Source organism: Microplitis demolitor, chromosome 6, assembly GCF_026212275.2.
Source record: "Microplitis demolitor isolate Queensland-Clemson2020A chromosome 6, iyMicDemo2.1a, whole genome shotgun sequence".
In the NCBI taxonomy this organism is placed as follows: domain Eukaryota; kingdom Metazoa; phylum Arthropoda; class Insecta; order Hymenoptera; family Braconidae; genus Microplitis; species Microplitis demolitor.
The window spans coordinates 8,521,147-8,541,543 of record NC_068550.1 but is presented as its reverse complement, the minus strand read 5'-3'; the positions used below and the strand labels follow the sequence as shown (position 1 = coordinate 8,541,543).

Below are 20,397 nucleotides of genomic sequence, written 5' to 3'. Positions count from 1 at the left end.
TATTAAAACTAAAGTATAAAAAAAAAATTAGCCACAGGTTTGATATCTCTTACGGTCCATTTACTCTGTACTTAAACACTGTAAACTTTTGAAAAATTACAAAATATTTATTTTAATTATTACTTTTTTATACGGCCCATTTTACCCCCAAAAGATGAAAAAATAAAAATTTCAAACACGTAAGTTTTTTTTTAAATTCTCAGAATCTCCCTAAATAAAAATAAATTTATAATTTACAATCCAACAAATTTTTTCTTTTTAGTTTCGTATAAATTTTTTTTTCCTATCATTTTTTCTCAATAAAAAAAATAAAAATAAAAATTCCAATGAATAAAATATAAAGTCTATCATTGACCTTAACATCCGCTTCAAGAAATAAATAATTCACCTCGAATCAAGTCTTGACTCGACTCGACTCAAAATAAAAAACAACCTCTTATTCAAATAACCAATAAATCTACTATACTAACATATACCTCATAAATAAAAAATATTGAGTAAATATTTAACACCCGATTAAATCGACAATGCACACTCATCTGATTATTCTTTTATTAAAAATTAGCAAGGTAACTTTAAATAAAATATGATTCTCATATCAGTGTAACGATTTCTCGTAATAACGTCAACTCACACTTTTATTAACTCTATTGATATTTAAAATGTACAAGTCAATTATATTTATACTTGTCTTAACAATAACAATAGACAAAAGTTATTCAATAGGATTTAATCCATTGACAAGTTTACAAGAGCAATTAAATACAACAATAGATGCCGCTAAAACAACAATAAATGATAATTTAGCAACAGCTAAAAATAAAATGAATGAAGCTGGTGTTGAATTAAAAGAAGCTGCTGAATCTGCTGGCCAAGCTATGTACGATCAAATAAGTACTTTAATGAATCAGGTAATTATAAATTATATTTAAATTTTATTTACTAAATAATTTATTTATTCAACTAATTAATGTCTGAAAAAAAAAAAGTTGGACAATCAGTTTGAAGAACTCGAGAAAACTGCTGGTGAAGTTGACATTAGTGAATGTATGGCACTTGGAAATGCTAAGGACATGATAGCACTTAGTTTGATGGTTAACGTGAGCAATTGCATTGTTGAACATCTTGAATTTGGAGACGGATTTTCAGAGAGTCTTAACAAAGTCACCAATGATGTACTAGATAATTTAACTAGTGCACAAAATGAAGCTAACAAGTGTTTTGAAGATATGAGCTTTAAGGCTATAGCTGAGGCTACTCTCTGCGCTAGTAAAGTAATTTTGTTTTTACTAATTTTTTTATTTTATTTTTTAAATTTTTATTGAGAGAATAATGAGCCTAGTAGATGGGTAGAGGATCGAATTTTGCGTCAAATGAGTACCAACAACCTTATGTTTGGAGATGATGATTAATTGATTGTTAATTAATCAATTGAAATTTTGAAATTTAAAAATATTGGCGGGAGTATTCATTATACTTTTTGAACATACTGATGTGAGTATTCAAACTAAATGGAATTTTGTGACAAAGTCAGTGCTGAAGTTAATTTTCTCTTAACATTAAACTATAAAAGTCATTTAAAAAAATTATTGGTAATTTTGTGATTTCATTTTTAAAATTATTGGGAAAATAATTAGTTTGATATCCAGATAGAGAATCGAATTTTGTATCGACTGAATTCCAACAATAATATATTTGAAAATGATGATTAATTAAGTGATAATTAATTAATCATTAATGAAAATTTTTAAATTTAAAAATATCGATGTGGGTACTCAAATTAAAAGAAATTTTATTACAAACTCAGTTCCAGAAGTTATTTTTCTCTCAAATAAATTTTTAAAAACTAAACCTCAAAATGAGTGATAAAAGTAATTGAATTGTTTAATCTCTTTACTATTAAACTAATTAAATTTAACAGGTGACAGCTAAAACAACCTGGATGACAGTCAACAGTATTCCTGAGACAGCAACAACAATTGGAAAACTAACGAACGAAATGAGTATGCTGCCAATGAATGTTCCATACTGTACAGTTAGTAATGGTATCGGAGTTTTGCCAAAGAAATACATGGACCTTTACAATGAAGTTAAAGAGTGTATTGATAAAAAAAAGTCTCTAAACAGTAACTAAATATAAGATGAAATATTTTAGTAAATTATTTTTAGCTACAAAAGAAATAAAATATTTAATCAGATCAAATGTTTGTTGTTATTTTAGAAATGCCGTGTTGCAGGTATTGTAGGTCATTTAAAACTAAAAAATCGATCTAGAGTACTGAGATAGGTGGGGCGGTATCTCTCTATTACTCTATTGAGAATAAACGAAAGAGATAGATATTATTATGACGACAAGTGTTATTTATACAAAGATATATTCATATATATCTATATATTTTATCATCATAATAATATTTATAAATTTCACGTATTCAAATAATTTTTTTTTCTTTTTTTTTTTAAATTTAAGTCCACTGATTTTTAAAGAAAATTTATTAAAATTTTTTTTTTTTTAGTTACATATTAAAAATTAATTAAAAAAAAAAAAATAAAAAATTGATCGAATAAATTTTTCCCTTAAGTTATAAGAAGAAACTAAATTTTTAATTTATTTTTTTAAAGAATTGATTAAGAATTTTTTTTTTTAATAGAGAAATGATTATATTAATAAATAAATTTAAAAATAACTTAAAGTTAACTCACCTGAAAAATTTTTTTTCAAAGTCTAAGAAATCTTTTGACGTTCACTTGACTAAAAAATTTTTTTTATACATATGTATATTTATAACTTAAGATATCTAATTCAAGTGTAAATAAATTTATTAACGTGAATTAGTAAATTACGAATTCAAAAAAAAAAAAATAATTGAACTCATAGCGTATCACGACGACGACGGCGAGGTTTGATAAGAATTCTGATACGCCGCATTGGATTTGACGCACGTTTAATCATAATGCTTGTAATTGTTAAGTCATAACTAGATCTGGGGTATTAATGCCAGCAACATTTAGTACACTCTCTATTTAAACCGTATATATATATATATATATATATATATATATATATATTTATATATACTTATAAATGTATAAATATAAATATAAATATCTATACATATTTAATATATTTATAAGTAAATTTAAAAGTAAAGCGGATGCCACCAAAAAAACAATCCCGGCAATGTCTTTTACTCATGATCCTGCACCGCCTTCACTATTCGATTTAGTTTTAACGCATGCGCTTGCTGATAATTCTTATCGGCGCTTGCGTTAAATTATTTATTTATAATTATATTTATAAAAATAAATTTAGATTTTTAAATAAATATTTATGGATTTAAACGATTCGATTTTAAAGTTCGGTTTTTATTTTTTTTTTTTTGTGAAAATTTTATTTTTCAAAATCAAACGAATTTATTTTTCAAAATTTTTATTCGGCCTGTAATTTTTCTTAATTATTGAGATTTAAGAATTTCGAAAAACTTTGAAAACTTTTTTTCTGACAATTTGTTAAAACAAATAAAAATTTAATTTAACTATTTCGATACCATTTGTAATTAAAAATTTTTCCTAATAAGGATCGGTAATAATGATATTTTTTGATAAATTTGCTTCCATCATTTTTTCTAAATTTATTTCTATTTCCTGTGAATTAAAAAAAAAATTAAATTAGTAATAATGATACTAAATAATTAAATAAATAAATTACCTCATTACGCTGAGATCTTAAGTGATCAATGACAGCTTCATTAAAATTAGGATCATCGATCGAATTATCATTTAATGATTCCTGGTCATTATTTAATAATAATATTTGATTGTTATTATGATTATTAATATTCGGATTCGTTAAAAAAATACGTTTTATTTTGTCAACGACAATCGCTGAGTTTGCTACAGAATCGTCATCAGCAACCGTACCAGAAGGTATCAATAATGCGTGATTATAATCGTAAATACATTCTTTCCTGAAAAATAATTTTTTGTAAAAAAAACGAGTCGAGTATTTGAAAAGTTGACGAAATTTCGCGTTGAATGAGTACCAACATCGATATGTTTGGTTCAGGTGTCTATTAACTAAATTGTTGATAAATTGTTTTAAAAAATAGTATTTTTTACAAGTCGTCAAAAAATATCGATGTGGGTACTTAAATTAACGGAAATTTTCTTTCCAATTCGCATGTGCCATCGATTTATCTCTTATATTAACTCACAAACCAATAAAATAATTTTTTATAAAAAATTACTAGAAATAAAAAATTAAAATATTTTGCTTACGATCGCTGGTGATTAAATCCATAGTACGACATTAATTCTTTCATTTTACGTATCAGAGCTCCTTCTTTTGATGAATAATACTGCAAGTCAGCTCCTAAATTGTATGCAATACCCCTGAGAATTCTTCCGATAGTTTGTTTAGTCACAAAATCTAATTTCTTAAAGAAAAAAATCTTCAATCAATCACAATTATTTCATCTAAATTATAATAAATGTCACAAAATATATATAAATATGTACTTTAAATTTATCATATTGCCCTCCAATAATTGACAATTTTAATGGAAATGGGTTAATAAATTTACCATCGACATTTCCTGATGCAGCGGCTTCCAATTCTTTGAGACGTTGATGTTTCATTTGTTCAATAGCTGTATCGTCATAATAAATTTTTATAGCCGCCCATGCTGCATTCAAACATGTTTCCAGTGACAACCATATTGTATTTGTTGCCATTAAATTCAGCATAATAATAAACGTCGGTTCTGTTTTTGGTTTTGTTGTTATTTTACTTTGTAATTGTGTTGATGCACCGACTAGTCCTGCGTTTATTATTGATGCCGTTAGATGACCTACTTCCCAAATGTGTATCAAGTCTCTCGACTAATTAGATAGACAATATTAAATTATAAATTATTAATCAATTTATGAGCTAAAAGGAAATCTATTAAAATTAATATCAAATTAATTACGAGATTTTTATTGGCTTTTCGACCGAATGAATAATCTAAAGTTATTGTTGGTTTAGGAACTTCATCTTTCTCCAAAAATTTATAAATCATTGTTGTCTTTCCCTAATTAAATTAATTATCAAAATTATTAATTAAGTAATTAATTAAAAAAAAAAAAAAACTTACGACTCCTTTGTCACCAATTATTATTACTGAATTTTCACACATTTTTTAATTTTCTTATTCAATTTTCGACTATTTGATTTTTTTTTTTTTTTAAATAATTCAAATTTTTAATCGAAGAAAAGAAAAGTTTTGGAATGAAAAAAATGAAAACGTGTTTATGTTTCTGTTTGATAACAATGTTGCTATGGCAACGGTATAATTGACGTTTATAAAACTCCCGCGGAAATTTGAATTTTTTTTAGTTTCAATAAAAAGAAATTTTTATTTAGGGGAAATTGGATTTAATTTTTAAAATATAATTAATAATTTAATGAAAATACAAATTTTGGTGGGTAAATTTTGTAAAATTATTAATTTTTTACTGTAAATAAAGAAGACTCGAGCGAAAAGGCCCAGCCTGCTCTATATACAGTAATTTTAGGTAATTTAATAACGATATGACAAAAAAATTATATAAATGATTTAATAGCTAATTGAGTTATTTACAAAAAAAGTCTCACATTTTTCTAAAGTCTAACTATTTGAAAGTAATTGAAACTCAAAGTAAAAAATTTTTTTTTCCATTTTTAAACTGATTCTCTATTTATTTATTCTCTAATTTCAAACGTATGAGAGACACGTTAATAAACAAAGATACTTTATTTGTAGCAAATTAAATTTTGTACAATTTTTGTTCGAAACATTTTTTTCTGAAATGAAAAGTTACGCTGGAAATAAAAAAAAAGTAAATAATATCGCAAGATTTAAAAAAAATTTTATTTTATTTTTTTTTAATAATAAATTTTATATAAAAAATATATTGCACTAATGATTCATTAGTTCTTGAGAATAAAACATAAATAAGAAAACATGATGAGTCAGTTGTCTCCGTAATCGAAAACCAGTCCAGTGTTTTTAAAATTTTTTTCCGCCCACTCATCAAACCGTTGCGTTAACTCATGATTCATGTGATTCTTCCAATCTCCTATTTTACCTTTACGAATAAATTTATCCGTATTATTTCCATTACGATCAAAATTATCAATATTTCCATTTCCATTTTCATTTTTATTTTTAACATTTTCATTCTGAGATAAAACGGCTTCAAGATTAATTGCCGGGTTAGCAGCCATCTTAGAAAATTCCAAATGACTAGCCAGCGCATTTATTTCATCTTTGGTTAATTTTTTTCCCAAAAAATCAGCTGTTCTTTTTATTACGCTAATTTGGTCACGTTTCATTTCTTCGTATGTTAGAAATAAAATATTTTCTTCATTACGGCGATCCCAGAAGGAAAGAACGTGTTGCCAAAATGGATTCATTGGAGCTAAAAATTATATTTTAATTGATTCTCATTATAATTATTGAAAGAATAAAAAAAAATTTATTCACGTCATGTATTTATGTTTTTTTTAAATTAACCCGTGTAAAAAAAAATTCTTAAAGTCGAACTTCAAAATTTGAGAGAACTTCAAAATTTTGTCGCTGTTTTAATATCTCAGTATTAAAAGGAAAAACAAACATGAAAAAATTATAAGATGGAATTAGAAGACAAAATAAAAATTTTACAAGGACATTTCCTGAAAATTCACTTTTTCCTTAGAAAATTTCCCAAATACAAAGAAATCACTCAAAAATGGTAAAATTTTTCAATTTTCAAGATATTTTTCCGTGAGTCTTATCAGTTTAAAAATTCGATTTTCGCGAACTTTTTTAGAATTAAAAAAAAACATTTTGAGCCGCAGAAATAACTACAAATTACGATTCACTATTTTTCGTTGCAGTAAAAGGTCGAAAAAGTTGGATTTTCCTAATTTTTTTTATATTTTCATACTGACTAAAACTATTAAAAAAGTTATCAAAAATTGAAACATTCAAATTGATAAGAGCTATATGGGAATATTGTAAATTTTAATCATATCTGCCACTCAAAAGCTAATTTTTTTCAATTTCTGAAAAATTTGAAAAATTCAAACTCTCCGATTTTCCATACTGATGAGACTCATATAAAATTGAAAATTTTGACCATGCATGAGACTTGAATGTGATTTTTTTGTATTTAAGAAAAATCTCGAATATTGATACCAATTTATAAAAAGTGAATAAAACCACTGGAAACATTGAGAAATTTTAATTCCGTTTTCCAATGTCATTCTATTATTTTTTTGTTTATATTTTTACTGATTTGTTCTTTTTTACACGAAAAATTTGAATGATAAAATTGATAATTTAATTAAATTAATTACCAGTATCATTGATAAATAAATCAGCAAGTTCTTCAAATGTTCCATTGTAATCATGCATTAATTTGCAGTAATGATATAAACTGACGCAGGTATCTTTAGGATTTCGTGTCACATAAATAATCTGAAAATAATTTATCATTAATAAATTGAATGATTGTGGATATTTATGGGAAATTTTAATCATGAACCTTTGGTTTTTTTGATTTTAATTGTTGAGGCAATAATTCCCAAGGCAAGTGTGACTTGATGTAACGAGGCCTTGATATTTTTTCGACATTTTCTACCGAGTTACCGAATTGCGAAAAAAAATCGACATATTTTCCAGTAACCATTAACGCTGATGACCTTGAAGTTAACAAAAAATTATTGTCTAATAGTTGCTTAGTTTTTTTTTTAAATTTCAGTTTAATGTTAAATTGATGCGTCAGCTGAATTTGTAGGATGATTTCCGTTAGTTTGAGTACCCACATTAATATATTTTGATTAAATTTCAAACTATCGATTTTAATATAATTTAATTTATTATTAGAAAATTACTAATTTGCAACTTATTAAAACATATTGATATGAGTATTCAATTAACGTGAAATTTTATCAATTACTCTATTCTAACATCAATTTTTTTATTAATTAAAAAAAAGAATTGTGATTTCCAAAAAACTTTTTTTTTTCTAATTAAATGTAAAACAATCATCAAATTGAATTCTTCGGATAATTCCTGTTAGTTTGAATACCTGCATCAATATATTTAGATCAGATTTGAACTAAGTAATCTTAATGTGAATTAATTAATTATAAAAAAAAATTAATGAGTAACTTGTTCACTTAAATTGATATGAGTATTCATTTAACGCAGAATTTAACCGGTAACTCGAATAAAAAATTGATTTTTTTTTATAAACATTTTTTACTCATAATAAAAGTTCTTACTCTAGCAAAGGATTTCGTATCAATAGGGGAACTTTAGCTTTTTCAAAATCCAGATCATTTCCGATGCACCAAACCATTTCTTGAGCCCAGTGGCTCCCTAGGAGAGAAAATTAATAACATAGATATTTAGAAAAAAAAAAAGTTTTAATTAATTCCTTAGATAATTAAAATAAACAACCTGTACGTGGATAAGATACCATCCAAACATCATCTTGATAAATTTGCATGTCACGTATTTTCTTAGCCAAAGTAACATACTGTGGTGGTAATAAACAATTACCCGGTTGAACGCGCAAAAAACTTGTTTGGACACCAAACATACGGTCTAACATCGCGCCAACTTTACCCTCGACCGTCGTGAATTTTAATTCCATTTTTTTAAAACTACAAATTAATTAATCCCTTAGCAGCGCACGTTGTTCACTACTCAATTGCTGCGAATGCAACTGCACAATATAATTAGTTTGGTTTCAAAAAAATTCTATATGCAATTTAAGTCCATTCAGGAACAAGTTTTACTCGATTTCACATTCATATATATATATATATATATATATATATATATATATATATATATATATATATATATATATATATATATTTATTACTTTTGCTGTTAGAAATATTTTAAGAGAAAGTCCCAAGAAAGTTGTTTGCTCTCAAATGAAAAAGAAAAAAAGTTTTCAATTATGCTTGAAATTTATAATTTAATTTATTGATAATTTAAGAGCGAATATTTAAATAAAAAGATTTTTTTCAGGGTCAAAATATAATTTTGTAAATTTAATTAGTCTCGCGGAAATACAAGTATCGCTGATAATAAAATTGAGGGTTAAATTAAAATAATTAAAGTTTTTACGAGCTCATTATTTTATGGTACAAATACTATAGGACTGTAGAGATACTTATAAACTCTTATGGTTTTTGGGATCAGTACCAGGTACCAGAAGGGAGTATAAAAAAATTCAAAATCTATTTTGTTTAATTTTTAAACTTGTATATTAAAATTACATTAATTATAAAAAAAAAAAATCTTACGCCCTTATGGCTAAAATTATAAAAAATGTAGCAGACATCAGACAAATTTAAAACTATCAATAAATAGTTATCAATAAATAGAGTGAATAATTAAATAACTAATATTTATAAAAAATGCACTTATTAATTTCAAAATTTTTTAAATGCGCATGTTTTTAAAATTTTATTTTGATAATTATTTACTTTATTTATTAATAATTTTAAATTTGTCTGATGTCTGCTACATTCACACTCATCTAAAATTTTTTATTTTTGTAAATGAAAATTGCATCAATTACAAAAAAAAAATTTACGACTTATGTCTCTTCAATGGCACCTTTACTAGGATTCGCCCTTATGGCATCTGTAACACAATATTTAAAACAAATATTCTCCGTCCCTATAGATCATTTCGCATTCAGAAAAAAACATTCTGAATACGGAGTAAATAGGAAGTTTGTTTTTCCAGCAGAGTGATTTCGGTCTGGATTTTATTTAAAACCGCATTCACTTCGATCGAAGTTTTAATACTGAAATAAACTCCAATTCGGAGTGAATTCAATTCCAAGGGAATTAAATAAAATACGCAGTTATCCACCCCGCTTTTAATCCGCAAATTTTTTGCAGTGTATTTTTTTTAATCTTCAAAATTATTTATTTTTAATTCCCAATTTTTTTAAGGCCCCAGTATATCAGTGGAAAAATTTTCATTTTCAAAAGTTCAAGGCATAGTCCTTGATATAGATCAAGTAGAATCCAATCACGCAGCAATAAACCGTTGTTTAAAAGATCATAAAAAAAACTTGCCAACCCTGATTATTATGACGGAGATAGTAAATTTTACATACGTTTTATTACTTTTAGTCTTCCGGTCCGTTTGCTTTAGAAGATTATTTAAATATTTAAAATTTCGGGTCTTAAGGTAGTCTGGTAATTCGGGTTGAATGAATCGAAAATTTTTTTTGCTTAATTAAGTACAATTTATTGAGAATATACTGTGAAAATTTAAAACTGAAATTCGAAATAGGAACGGAGCTACAACAAGTTTTCGAGAGCGCCTCATAGTTGCGTGCCAAAGGTTACTGAAACTTTAAAGTTTAAACGTGTTTATCTTGAAACAACGTTTTTACAGTCGGCCGGGTCATAATATAACTTTTTCTCTATTCAACCTATTGGTCTGAAACTTAAACTGGTTATTCTACACACTTGTAGTTCTCATCGAAACTAGAATTATTTTCTTTCACCCCTAACTTTCCATTTTACAACCCTTTTTATGTGAAAAAAACTTTTTTTTCAAAGCCTACTATTTTGTTATTTTTCAATAAAAGTTTATAATTTTAGTACCTGAGAGAGTGACATGTCTATAGATTAAGACTAATAAAGAATTTTAAATTTCGGATATCCTCAAGAGTCAATACCACCCGGGCCACCCACGCGCTTTTTTTTGAGATGTCAACTTTAAGCGACAACAAGAATAATAATAATAAATTATTTAATTTCCTCAAAAAAATTTGTTTTATTACCTTAAGATGTAAATAAAAACATATTAATAATGCAAAACTTTTCATTCGTTCCTTCTAAAACATGAAAAACGGCGCGAGTTACCAGACTACTTTAAATATTTATTAATACACAAATAATTAAAACAAATAAATTTAATCAGGCATTTAATTAATAAATACGTTGATAACAAATAACATGATATTTAAAAAAAAACATCACGTCAAATTGCACTCAGTTACAATTTACATACAGTATAAATAAACAATGAAAAACGTGGAATAAAAAATGTTTGTTGTTGTTGTTGATGTTATTGTTCTCTTCTTCTATAAATTTGAAATTATAAAATCCCAATCATGTTCCACGATACAATTGTTGCATGGTATCAAGTAAACAATAAATAACACGCTCTGCATGTTATCTAGTCCATATGTCAGCCATCCAATCATCACTCAATTCATCGTAAGGCAGTACTTTTAAATTTCTAAGCGCCTCCAGGTAAAATGTTAGCTCAGATATTACGACACCGTGCTGTGGACCCCCGTTATTAACAATATTCATTTTAAATAATTGTTCCCGGAGTTTTTCTTTAAATGAATTGTTAACGGTGCGATACAGCGACTGGACATCTGATGCTGGTAATATTCCTGAAACTGCTTCATGTAATTTAACCAAGTGTCTGTAATTAATAAGATAATTCATTTATGGTAAATCAAGTTTTTTGAAAACTAATTGCTAGAGGTGTACGAATAATTTGAATTTACGAACTATTCGATGTTTGAATTATTTGTCAGTTTTCGATTTATTTAACAAAGCAGAAGTATATTTATAAATTTTTCAATTATTCAGAAAATTCGAGACATTCGTTAATTTTTTAATCATTCGCAAGTTTTCATATCATTCGAAAAATTCGGATTAATTTTATCGAACTTTTTTAAAATTTTGAATTATTCGAAAAATCTAAATTATTTTAAAGGGGTTGTAGGGTTTTGCAATTTTAAAAAATTGTTTATTTTGTCTTTTCTTATAGTTAAACATTTCAAGAATATATTCCCACAATTTCAAGTTAATCAGAGCAACCCTTGCTTCACCCTTCCCTAAGTTGAAAGAAAAACATTTTTTTTCACTTTTTTCTTCTAAAACTTCAAACACATTTTTCTCGAAACTACTTTTTCAAAGTCCGTGATCACTGCCATTTGAAAACTACATGATCGATTCATTTCAAACTCGGTACACACTTTCTACATCTAAAATACCTCCCCCTAACGTTGAGTTTGAGATTTTTTTTTTATATTGAGGATTTTTCCACCCCCAAAATGACGGAATGTTTCGTAAAAAATAGCACTTTTCACTTTACATGACCACCAAACATGTAAAAATAAAAAAAAAAAATTATCAGAGATCGTTGGGGGGAGGCTTCGATGATACTTTAACTAAATTTCAAAGGTACTCGACTTCAGATAATTTTCAACCGAGATACAGTGATCACCGTAAATCGTCTTTTTTCAAAGGCGTTCTTAGGAAAGCTTTGTTACCAGCTTGTTTGTAAATATTTTCGCGTAAAAATTTCAGGAAATGTTTTTGAAATGACACTTAACAATATACAAAGGTCTAAATTAATTTACTCTATCCAGATAGCTGAAAAAAATTCGCAAAAGAAATGTTTTTTTTTTTTACGCTTAGAACCCTATAACCCCCATAATAAATTTTTTATAATTAATCATAAGTTAGATGAAAATTTCATGTTCGAATATTTAAATTCCATTTGAATAATATGGAAATTTATGAATAATTCGAAGAATTCAAAAGCTTACGAATATTTCAAACTCTTCGAAAATTTGAATTGAACAGTAATATTTGTATTAATTCAAAGACTCTTCGCACATTTATACTAATGGTTGAATTATTTATGGAGATAAAGTACCTAGAAATATTACGAAATGATTGTGAAGGTACTGGAGGACGCGCATCCCAAATAGATATTTGACCGCCGACTAAATTGTCAACAATAGTCAATATTTTACCCTCTATTTCACGAATATGAGCACGTACATCGCGTTCAACGCTATCTAGTAATGCTACACCACCAGTTCCACCAACGGTACCACCTAGTCCAGTTGGTCCGCGAGTAGAATTCGCTAATTCTGTAATTTAAATTAAAATTCCTTCGGCATTAATCATTTTTATTTATCTTATTAGGTGGTAATTATTAACATACCTTGAAAATGTGATTTAACAAAAGGCATACACCATAATAAAAGCTTCAGACTACGGCTGGCAAGTACTAGAATTGTACTGGTGATTGTTTTCAATCCGGCTGCTTGCATTGCACCGGCACCCAGTACCAATTGACAACAACGCGAATTGTAATGACGAAGTAATTCTGCCAAGTAACGTCCAATACTTCCAGATAACACTTGTAATTCTGTAGCTATACTGTTAATTCATTTCATTAATTTATTTTTAGGTTCAAGTAAAAGCTGGAAGATTTTTTGCTTTAACTCGGTCGCTAATTGATCAATTTCTATATTTAACTATCAGCTAAGGAGTTAAAAAAGTTGACTTCATTATGCTGAAAAAATCAAATTCGCGGTAGCAAAATAAAAATTTCGGTTTCGTCGTAAAATCTTTTATTTTTTCTCTTCTTCCAGAGACTCTACACGGAGAAAAAAATATAGTCAATTTTACTAAAAAATATGAGAATAATTAGTAAATTTGGATAGTAATCTCGAAACGCTTATGATTTATATGAAAAATTCATAAACAGATAAGCATATTTTACAAGTCGTTTAGTAATTTCTCATATAATGCTTATGGAAAATCTCCTATAATACTTATTAATTTTAAGTTATATTTAGTAAATTTTACTATATGAGAACAGAGAAAAATAAAATTAGAATCTTTATTAGCTTTTAATTTTTCATTATTATTACTATCATTTTGATTATTATTGTTATTTAACGTCATCAGTATTGGTGTTGGTGTCGATTTTTGTTGTTTAAAAAATCACTTGATTCAACCAAGATTCAAACCCTGATCTTCCACGCGCGAGTCTTTTCCTATGTCTGACGGCCCGATGTCTTCTTTGGAAAAAAATTTAAGAACTTGTAATACATATTTGTATATGCTATCCTCACCAACTTTTAATTTTATCTATGCATAGTAGAATTTGCTATACAGATAGTAAAAAAATATAATCGTGTTAGCAAAAAATACATTGCGTATAGTAATTTTTAATATTTTGTATGGTAATAAATCCTATATTGTATTAGAAAATTTACTTTCTTAAATTTGTATTTATTAATAGTACTTATAGTACAATTTACCATACAAATAGTAAAAAATATAATCGTCTTAGCAAAAAATACATTACGCATAGTAATTTTTAATATTTTATTATGTAATTATTACTGACTAGTAAATTTTACTAAACATTTAGTAATAATTACAATACAAAATGTATTTTTTCATATCTGTTAGTAAATTTTACTTTAAGATTATAATTTTTACTATACTCTTTTCTCCGTGTAGAATTAGTGGGATATTAAATTTATCAAAACTTAATGATCGGAGCCTGAGTTAAAAGCTAAAAAATGCGGGATTTTTTGCAGCCTCTCAGGGATACAAGTTAATAATTAATAAAACTTACCAACAATACTCATTAATCATCTGTACAAGCATAATTACAGTACTGACCACAGCAAATTGTTCATTATCAATAGTTAAAAAATTTTTTACATCACCAAGTCCACTAGTACGTTCATTAAAATAATTAAAACTACTATTTTTAATCGACGATAATTCTTTGGGAAATTTTTTAAATTCAAAAACGCGGTCGATCAACAACTGAAAGTCTACTGGTACATCAGCTTGCTTCCACATTTCGCTGTCTAATAGTTGACTTAGTTTTTGTTTCCTTTCATTATGGAAACGCTGGACAAATTTACTTGCGTGTACCTGATTAATAAGAAGACATTAATCAGGCACTGTGTTATTAGTATCGATTAATCATAAATAATTAATACCAATTCCTTAATAGCATTGTCTTAAGTAATTTGAGGAAAGTGCTTCGGCAAGTTCTTTACGAAAGATTTAAACAAGACTTAGAGAACATGAATTTCTAAGTATACTTTCTGTAGATTCATCAAGTCTTGCTTACGATTCTTTCTAAGAACTTACAGATATCTGTAGAAACAGTTGGCAATAATTCCTAACCAAGATGTCTACTATAACAATTTTAGGTGAGAGTTGCTGCAGAATTGCTTAAGACATCGGGTTTCTTTTTTTTAGAATTCCTCATTTCTTAAATCCAGTACTTAATAACAAACTCAGTGACCCTCATTAAAATTTAAAGCGCTGCACATTAAGTGAGCACCACTGAATTTACTATACTAATGCTGAATACACAGCTCAAAAAATAAGGTTAGTATTCTGCAGCAAGTTCGACCTAATGGGTCCTACACAAGTATCTTAGTCATACATCGCAACAAACTTATTTAATACATCTTTTGTAATTATCTTGCATTAGACTTCTCCAAAATTAATCATGCAAACTTGGTTAAGACTTGAGTTCATTCTTAGACAGTGCCCTCCATTTTTTAAAATTTTCAATGATTTTTAATTGTAATGACCATATTAAAATTTTGATAATTAATAAAAAAAAGTCAAAGCATTAATCGAAAAAATGGCAACGTAGTTACAATTTCATCGAGACATAGATTTAAAAAAAATTATTAGGATTTAACCTTAATTTGTTAGATAAATTTCAATAAAATCTTCATGCCAACATTATAATTTTGAATGTCAAATTTTTCAGGCTAAAATTTATTGATTAAATTTTGTTTAAACCCTAATTGATAACAACTATGAGTAATTTTTTAAAAAATCTACATCCCGGCGAAATTGTAACTGCGTTGTCTTTTTTCAATTTCTGCTTTAGTTGCGTTGTCATTGAATATTTTTAAAAAGTGGGGGACCCTGTCTGAGAACGCCCTTAAGATACAGATTTACATAAAACTCCCTTAAGAATGCTACTAAGGAATTGATTAATACTCTATAGAAGGTTACTAATCATTTAAAAAACTTACTTTGAAGGCAGAACGCAACGCAGTGGATTGTTTGCCGCATATTAATTCACACGTATCTGTAAACTCATCAATAATACTTGCCAGCTGACAAACTTGAGCAACGTTTGCACCCCGATCACTCAGCCACGAATTATCATCTTTAATAGCCGCCTGTATCATCTCTTTGTCATTACTGATATTTAATTTATTACTAGTGTTATTAATAACCGCAGATTCTTTATTACTGTCGGTAATATTTTTTTCACGATCATTTACTGATACTGATGGCGAAAGTAATTGGCTTGCTAATCTTTCATGACAATAATCACATATTGTTGACAACATATCATTAAGTTTATTTTTTACCCGTAAATATTCGTCGGTCGTTAATAATTTATCTATATTATTCCTATCTACATTATCACTTGATAAGGATGCTGTTTCACGCATTACTTCATGCACAGCCTAAAAAAAATTATCATTAATTAGTTAATCATACTCTTGATAATAATTTTTGATGTAATTGTTTATATTAATGACAATTAATAATAAATATCATAATGATTAATGATGCTTTTCTAATTAATGACAATTTTCAATATTAAAGTCATAAAATAAAGATTAACATGATAATTTCGTTAATTACTGATAATTTTAATGCAAGTTCATAATATTCCGAGAGTGAAATGATGATTTCGATGGTATTTATGTCAATTAATGATATAATGAAGATGTTAATGATATTTTCGTCGGATAATTATTTTAATGACGTAGTAATATTAACAGAGTGAAATGACGATTTTTAGGGATGTGCGAATAGTTCGGATTTACGAATTATTCGATTCGAAATTTGAATAAAATAATCGAAATTTCGAATAATTCAAAATTTTTGAATTATTCGAAAATTTCCAAGTAATTAAAATTTTTATCAGAGGTAAATAAAGCTTAGACACGAATATACGAAAAAAATATTTTTGGCACTCTATAGAAATAATGATAATGTCATGATATTGTTGTAAATTAATGACACTAGAATCATTAAGTGATGATTAAAATCATCTTTCTATCAATAAATGATAAGAAAATAATTATAATGACATTTCTATTAATGAATGATCTTAAAGTTGATAAATTATGACAATAAAAACAATTTATGGTATGGAACTCGATATATAACTTTTGTAATCATATTTATGTTAATAAATCATTAAATTGATGACAAATACTGATATGTTTGTCAATAAATTGAAAAAAATAACATAAATATCTACTAATAATAAATAATATATTTAATGTCATTAAAAATGATTAACATCTTATGAAACTGAAGCTAGCGGCCGTAATAAGTAGCGGCCAGCAATTTTTCGCGTAGCCGCTACTTGTTACGGCCGCTAGCTTCAGCTTCATTAATATCTTTAAGACACTAATAATAAAAATAACAAATATACCTTTATACGAAATAATAAACTCGTTAACGATTGAATAGTACTTGACAATAATGTTAAACGTTCAGCTAATGACAAACCAGTAACTTCTAATGCAGCAGCCTGTTGATCACTACAACAATCACTATCAGCAAGTGCTTCAATAATACGTTGTTTAGTAACAGCCCGTATCGTCGTTATACTTTCTTCCTTATACGTATCAATAAATTTAAAATGCTTCTGTCTTAGCAATCCTGATATTATTGATATCAATTTATCCTATAAAATTACCAAAAAATAAATAAGTAAATAAAAACTCAGTCTCATCTAAACCTTAATTACTTATTAGGAGTATGAAAGACCCCATTATCAACTTTAGAGTAAAATTTGAATGAGACCGCGCTTAAATTAGGAGCTGTGGCGTTACAGTAATAGTTACAGGTCCCAACTGTACACCAAAATAACAACAGTTGGGTCGGAGTGTCTGGGCTATTTGTGAGAAATTAATTAAAAAGTATTCATTAATTTTTCGAGTGATATCTCTCTTACGATGTTCAAAATAATTATACTTTTTGGATCTTTTTCTTGATATATTTTAGGGTTAAAGTATCATTTGTGGCCACTGCTCAAGTTTTGGACATTTAATATATCATTTTAATTAATAAAAAAGTATATAATATAATTTCCATTGTAACAGTGTAATAAAAGTATCTATTTACACATTTTAAAATTAATTATGTCATTGCGTCTTGTGTTAATTATTTTATTTAAACTTTTAAAGTGTCCAAAACTGGCCCTTAATTTTAATATTATAAAAATAAATCTCTCTGTTTATTTATAATTTTAAATTTGTCTGATGTCTGCTAAATTCACACTCATAATGAAATTAGGCGACGTCTAATAATTTTTGGATTTTTTAAAAAACGATAAATTAAAAAAAAATCTTCCAGAAAATTGCACTGGTGGTTTTGTTAATTTTCTACATGTGCATATTTTTAGTTTTTTTTTTTTAATTAAATTGTTGAAAAAAAATCCAAAAATTGTCAATTATTTGCCAACTTAAGGATAATTTTGAATTTTTGAATAAAAAATTTTATTTTTTCTGATTTATAACTTTTAATAATTTCTCACAGATCTCCAAATGAATTTTATACTTTAAAACCATGTGCGTTTTATTTTATCTACATTAAGTATTGGCTAAGAGTTTTTCAAAGTCAAAATAATGCGAACAATCAGTTCCAGAAGGCTCGAAAGTTGTCTGGGGTCTATATGATCTTATTTAGGGAATGTGCGACTTTAGAGGTAAGAGTGATTAGTGTTTATTATAAATAATATTTACCGCATCTAGAACAGAATAATCATTAGTTAATGGTCGATTTAAATCAGCAGTTGAGTAACGTTGAAATTCAGTAAACAACATTTTGTCAACCAACTTCTCCATTTCTGTTAACTGGGAGCTTAAATGACGAAAGCTTTGGATTCCATTGAGTTCTTGGTGCAAAATTTCTTGGGTCGTTGATATCAAATCAAGCGCTGCTACATAGTCAGGAGTAGAAAGAAGTAACTGGATCATTGGCTGGCTCTGATGGACAGTCGCTATCAGTTTTAATTTTTCGTAAACCAGTAGCCTATTAACGCGAGCTCTTTCCAGCCTAGTTCAACACACGACCATTAGTATCAATCATGCTCTAAATCAAGTCTTCAAACTTACCTCAGGATATTTAATGAATCAATAACAAAATTCTTATCAATATCTTTTATATTTTTCCTCAGCGCCTTGCAAATGTTTATAGTCTGGGTCAATTGTTCCATCAAGACATCATGAGAAGTCATTGCATGAAAAAATGCTTGTGATTTACTGGCAACCTGTTCAGCAATTCTTACCTCAACTATATCTAAATAATGGCTCAGTTTTTCCTGATAGCACCTGACTTGTACCATCACATCATTGGTGGTCATTCTTCCTGCCTTCTCATTATAATTATTCAGCAATAATCCGTCCTTGGTAAAAGGAAATACATTTTCAAAAGTATCCCGACTAGATAAATCTAAATTTGGATTACGAAAAATACTAGGAATTGTTGAAAAATCAAACTCGTCACGTTCTTGGCATGAATTTATTGAAGAAGAGGCAGTTGAAGACGTTGACTTTATTGAATTTATTGAAGTTATTGATCGACTAGAATGTCGTCTGTATCGACGGCCAATTTTTTTCAAGTAGCTATCAAAATAATTAATTGTAACTTCTTGGGGTAAATACATACTTTTTGGAATGTGAACATGATCAGTGAAACTATCACCCCAGGTCTTGGTTAAAAAGTTACCCTGCTTGCCTTTTTTAGGGTCATTTAGTACCGCGGGTAGATTCTGTACCGCGGAATAAACTGTCCACGTTGGCAGAGACTGAGATTGAGACATTGAGCTGGAAGTGATGGAACAAGTCGATGATGATGCTGTCAACTGACCATTTTTATGGTGCAATTGTTGGGTTGCCGCGTGTTTCGCTGCATGTGCTATGTAATCATTGTCCGAAACACCCTCCAATGGGAGACTTGAACATACGGAATTGTATCCATAGTGGCAGACAAATGACCCGCCTTCTTTCGAACAATGCGACTCTTTCAAATGTCTGGAAATTTTTATATTTCAATAAATTTTTATGGCTCATAAAAAATTAAAATATTCACTTACTTGACAAAGTCTCCAGTCTTCTTGAACACTAGGTTAGGACAGAACTCACAGGTCAATGCTGTCAAGTTGTTGTTTAGTTGCTCGGATGTTATTTTAACTAATTTTGCCATTTTTTTCTTCTAATAATCTGGATCCGCTGGCGTTGGATTATTTAGATAATAATTGCCGTTTAAATTCATGGTGATGTTAGAGATGTAGATCAAGTGTCATATTATTTTTTTTTTTTATTATAGAGCTGGAGAGTAATTATCGATAACACACATACTCTACACCTGATAATGATAATAAAGATTCGGGTAGGAACGGTAGGGGTAATATGGACGAGGAGCGAGGAGTTGTGGGGGGTAGGAATGTCATGTGGCGATGACGTCATGGAGGGGATTGGTTGATAGTTGATCAGAGTACCGAC

General features: G+C 27.6%; 4 protein-coding genes across 5 annotated transcripts; 1 reads left to right on the top strand and 3 right to left on the bottom strand.

The window, feature by feature from the left end:
- The first annotated feature begins 424 nt into the window (after positions 1-424).
- On the top strand, positions 425-2,197 carry LOC103570612 (uncharacterized). Of its 2 annotated transcripts, XM_053740080.1 has the most exons (4): positions 425-569; positions 709-911; positions 990-1,274; positions 1,922-2,197. In XM_053740080.1, exons 2-4 carry the CDS (start codon positions 825-827, stop codon positions 2,132-2,134), a joined length of 585 nt encoding a protein of 194 aa, XP_053596055.1. In that variant the 5' UTR covers positions 425-569; positions 709-824; the 3' UTR covers positions 2,135-2,197. The 2 variants fall into 2 exon arrangements, with proteins under 2 accessions (XP_053596055.1, XP_008546628.1); XM_008548406.1 differs by having other exon boundaries at positions 425-911.
- Positions 2,198-3,627: 1,430 nt separating this feature from the next.
- LOC103570657 (cytoplasmic dynein 2 light intermediate chain 1) lies at positions 3,628-5,986 on the bottom strand (the record flags this gene model as incomplete). Its single annotated transcript, XM_053740034.1, has 7 exons — positions 5,971-5,986; positions 5,136-5,161; positions 4,971-5,072; positions 4,519-4,881; positions 4,279-4,436; positions 3,710-3,968; positions 3,628-3,645 (listed from the first exon to the last, which is right to left on the bottom strand). Coding segments are annotated over exons 1-7 (942 nt in total), but the record flags the coding sequence as incomplete, so codon positions are not given.
- Positions 5,987-5,992: 6 nt separating this feature from the next.
- LOC103570656 (luciferin sulfotransferase) lies at positions 5,993-8,720 on the bottom strand. The gene is made up of 5 exons (XM_008548461.1): positions 8,469-8,720; positions 8,291-8,387; positions 7,549-7,705; positions 7,361-7,481; positions 5,993-6,441 (listed from the first exon to the last, which is right to left on the bottom strand). Exons 1-5 carry the CDS (start codon positions 8,662-8,664, stop codon positions 5,993-5,995), a joined length of 1,020 nt encoding a protein of 339 aa, XP_008546683.1. The 5' UTR covers positions 8,665-8,720.
- Positions 8,721-10,957: 2,237 nt separating this feature from the next.
- Positions 10,958-20,310, bottom strand: LOC103570610 (vacuolar protein sorting-associated protein 54). The gene is made up of 9 exons (XM_014442390.2): positions 19,989-20,310; positions 19,009-19,926; positions 18,637-18,949; positions 17,322-17,576; positions 15,895-16,338; positions 14,457-14,764; positions 13,026-13,243; positions 12,732-12,951; positions 10,958-11,486 (listed from the first exon to the last, which is right to left on the bottom strand). Exons 1-9 carry the CDS (start codon positions 20,096-20,098, stop codon positions 11,225-11,227), a joined length of 3,048 nt encoding a protein of 1,015 aa, XP_014297876.1. The 5' UTR covers positions 20,099-20,310; the 3' UTR covers positions 10,958-11,224.
- Positions 20,311-20,397: the final 87 nt, after the last annotated feature.

What these genes read in the sequence shown, in the direction of transcription:
- LOC103570612 (XM_008548406.1), top strand. Translation starts at nt 663, where the DNA reads ATGTACAAGTCAATTATATTTATACTTGTCTTAACAATAACAATAGAC. An exon ending in TAAGTACTTTAATGAATCAG is followed by an intron (nt 912 to 989) that starts GTAATTATAAAT and finishes AAAAAAAAAAAG; the next exon opens with TTGGACAATCAGTTTGAAGA. An exon ending in CTACTCTCTGCGCTAGTAAA is followed by an intron (nt 1,275 to 1,921) that starts GTAATTTTGTTT and finishes TAAATTTAACAG; the next exon opens with GTGACAGCTAAAACAACCTG.
- LOC103570656 (XM_008548461.1), bottom strand. Translation starts at nt 8,664, where the DNA reads ATGGAATTAAAATTCACGACGGTCGAGGGTAAAGTTGGCGCGATGTTA. An exon ending in GGTATCTTATCCACGTACAG is followed by an intron (nt 8,388 to 8,468) that starts GTTGTTTATTTT and finishes TTTCTCTCCTAG; the next exon opens with GGAGCCACTGGGCTCAAGAA. An exon ending in TTTATTTATCAATGATACTG is followed by an intron (nt 6,442 to 7,360) that starts GTAATTAATTTA and finishes TATAATTTTTAG; the next exon opens with CTCCAATGAATCCATTTTGG.
- LOC103570610 (XM_014442390.2), bottom strand. Translation starts at nt 20,098, where the DNA reads ATGGCAAAATTAGTTAAAATAACATCCGAGCAACTAAACAACAACTTG. An exon ending in ATGATTAATGAGTATTGTTG is followed by an intron (nt 13,244 to 14,456) that starts GTAAGTTTTATT and finishes ATGAATTAACAG; the next exon opens with TATAGCTACAGAATTACAAG. An exon ending in TCATTTCGTAATATTTCTAG is followed by an intron (nt 11,487 to 12,731) that starts GTACTTTATCTC and finishes TATTAATTACAG; the next exon opens with ACACTTGGTTAAATTACATG.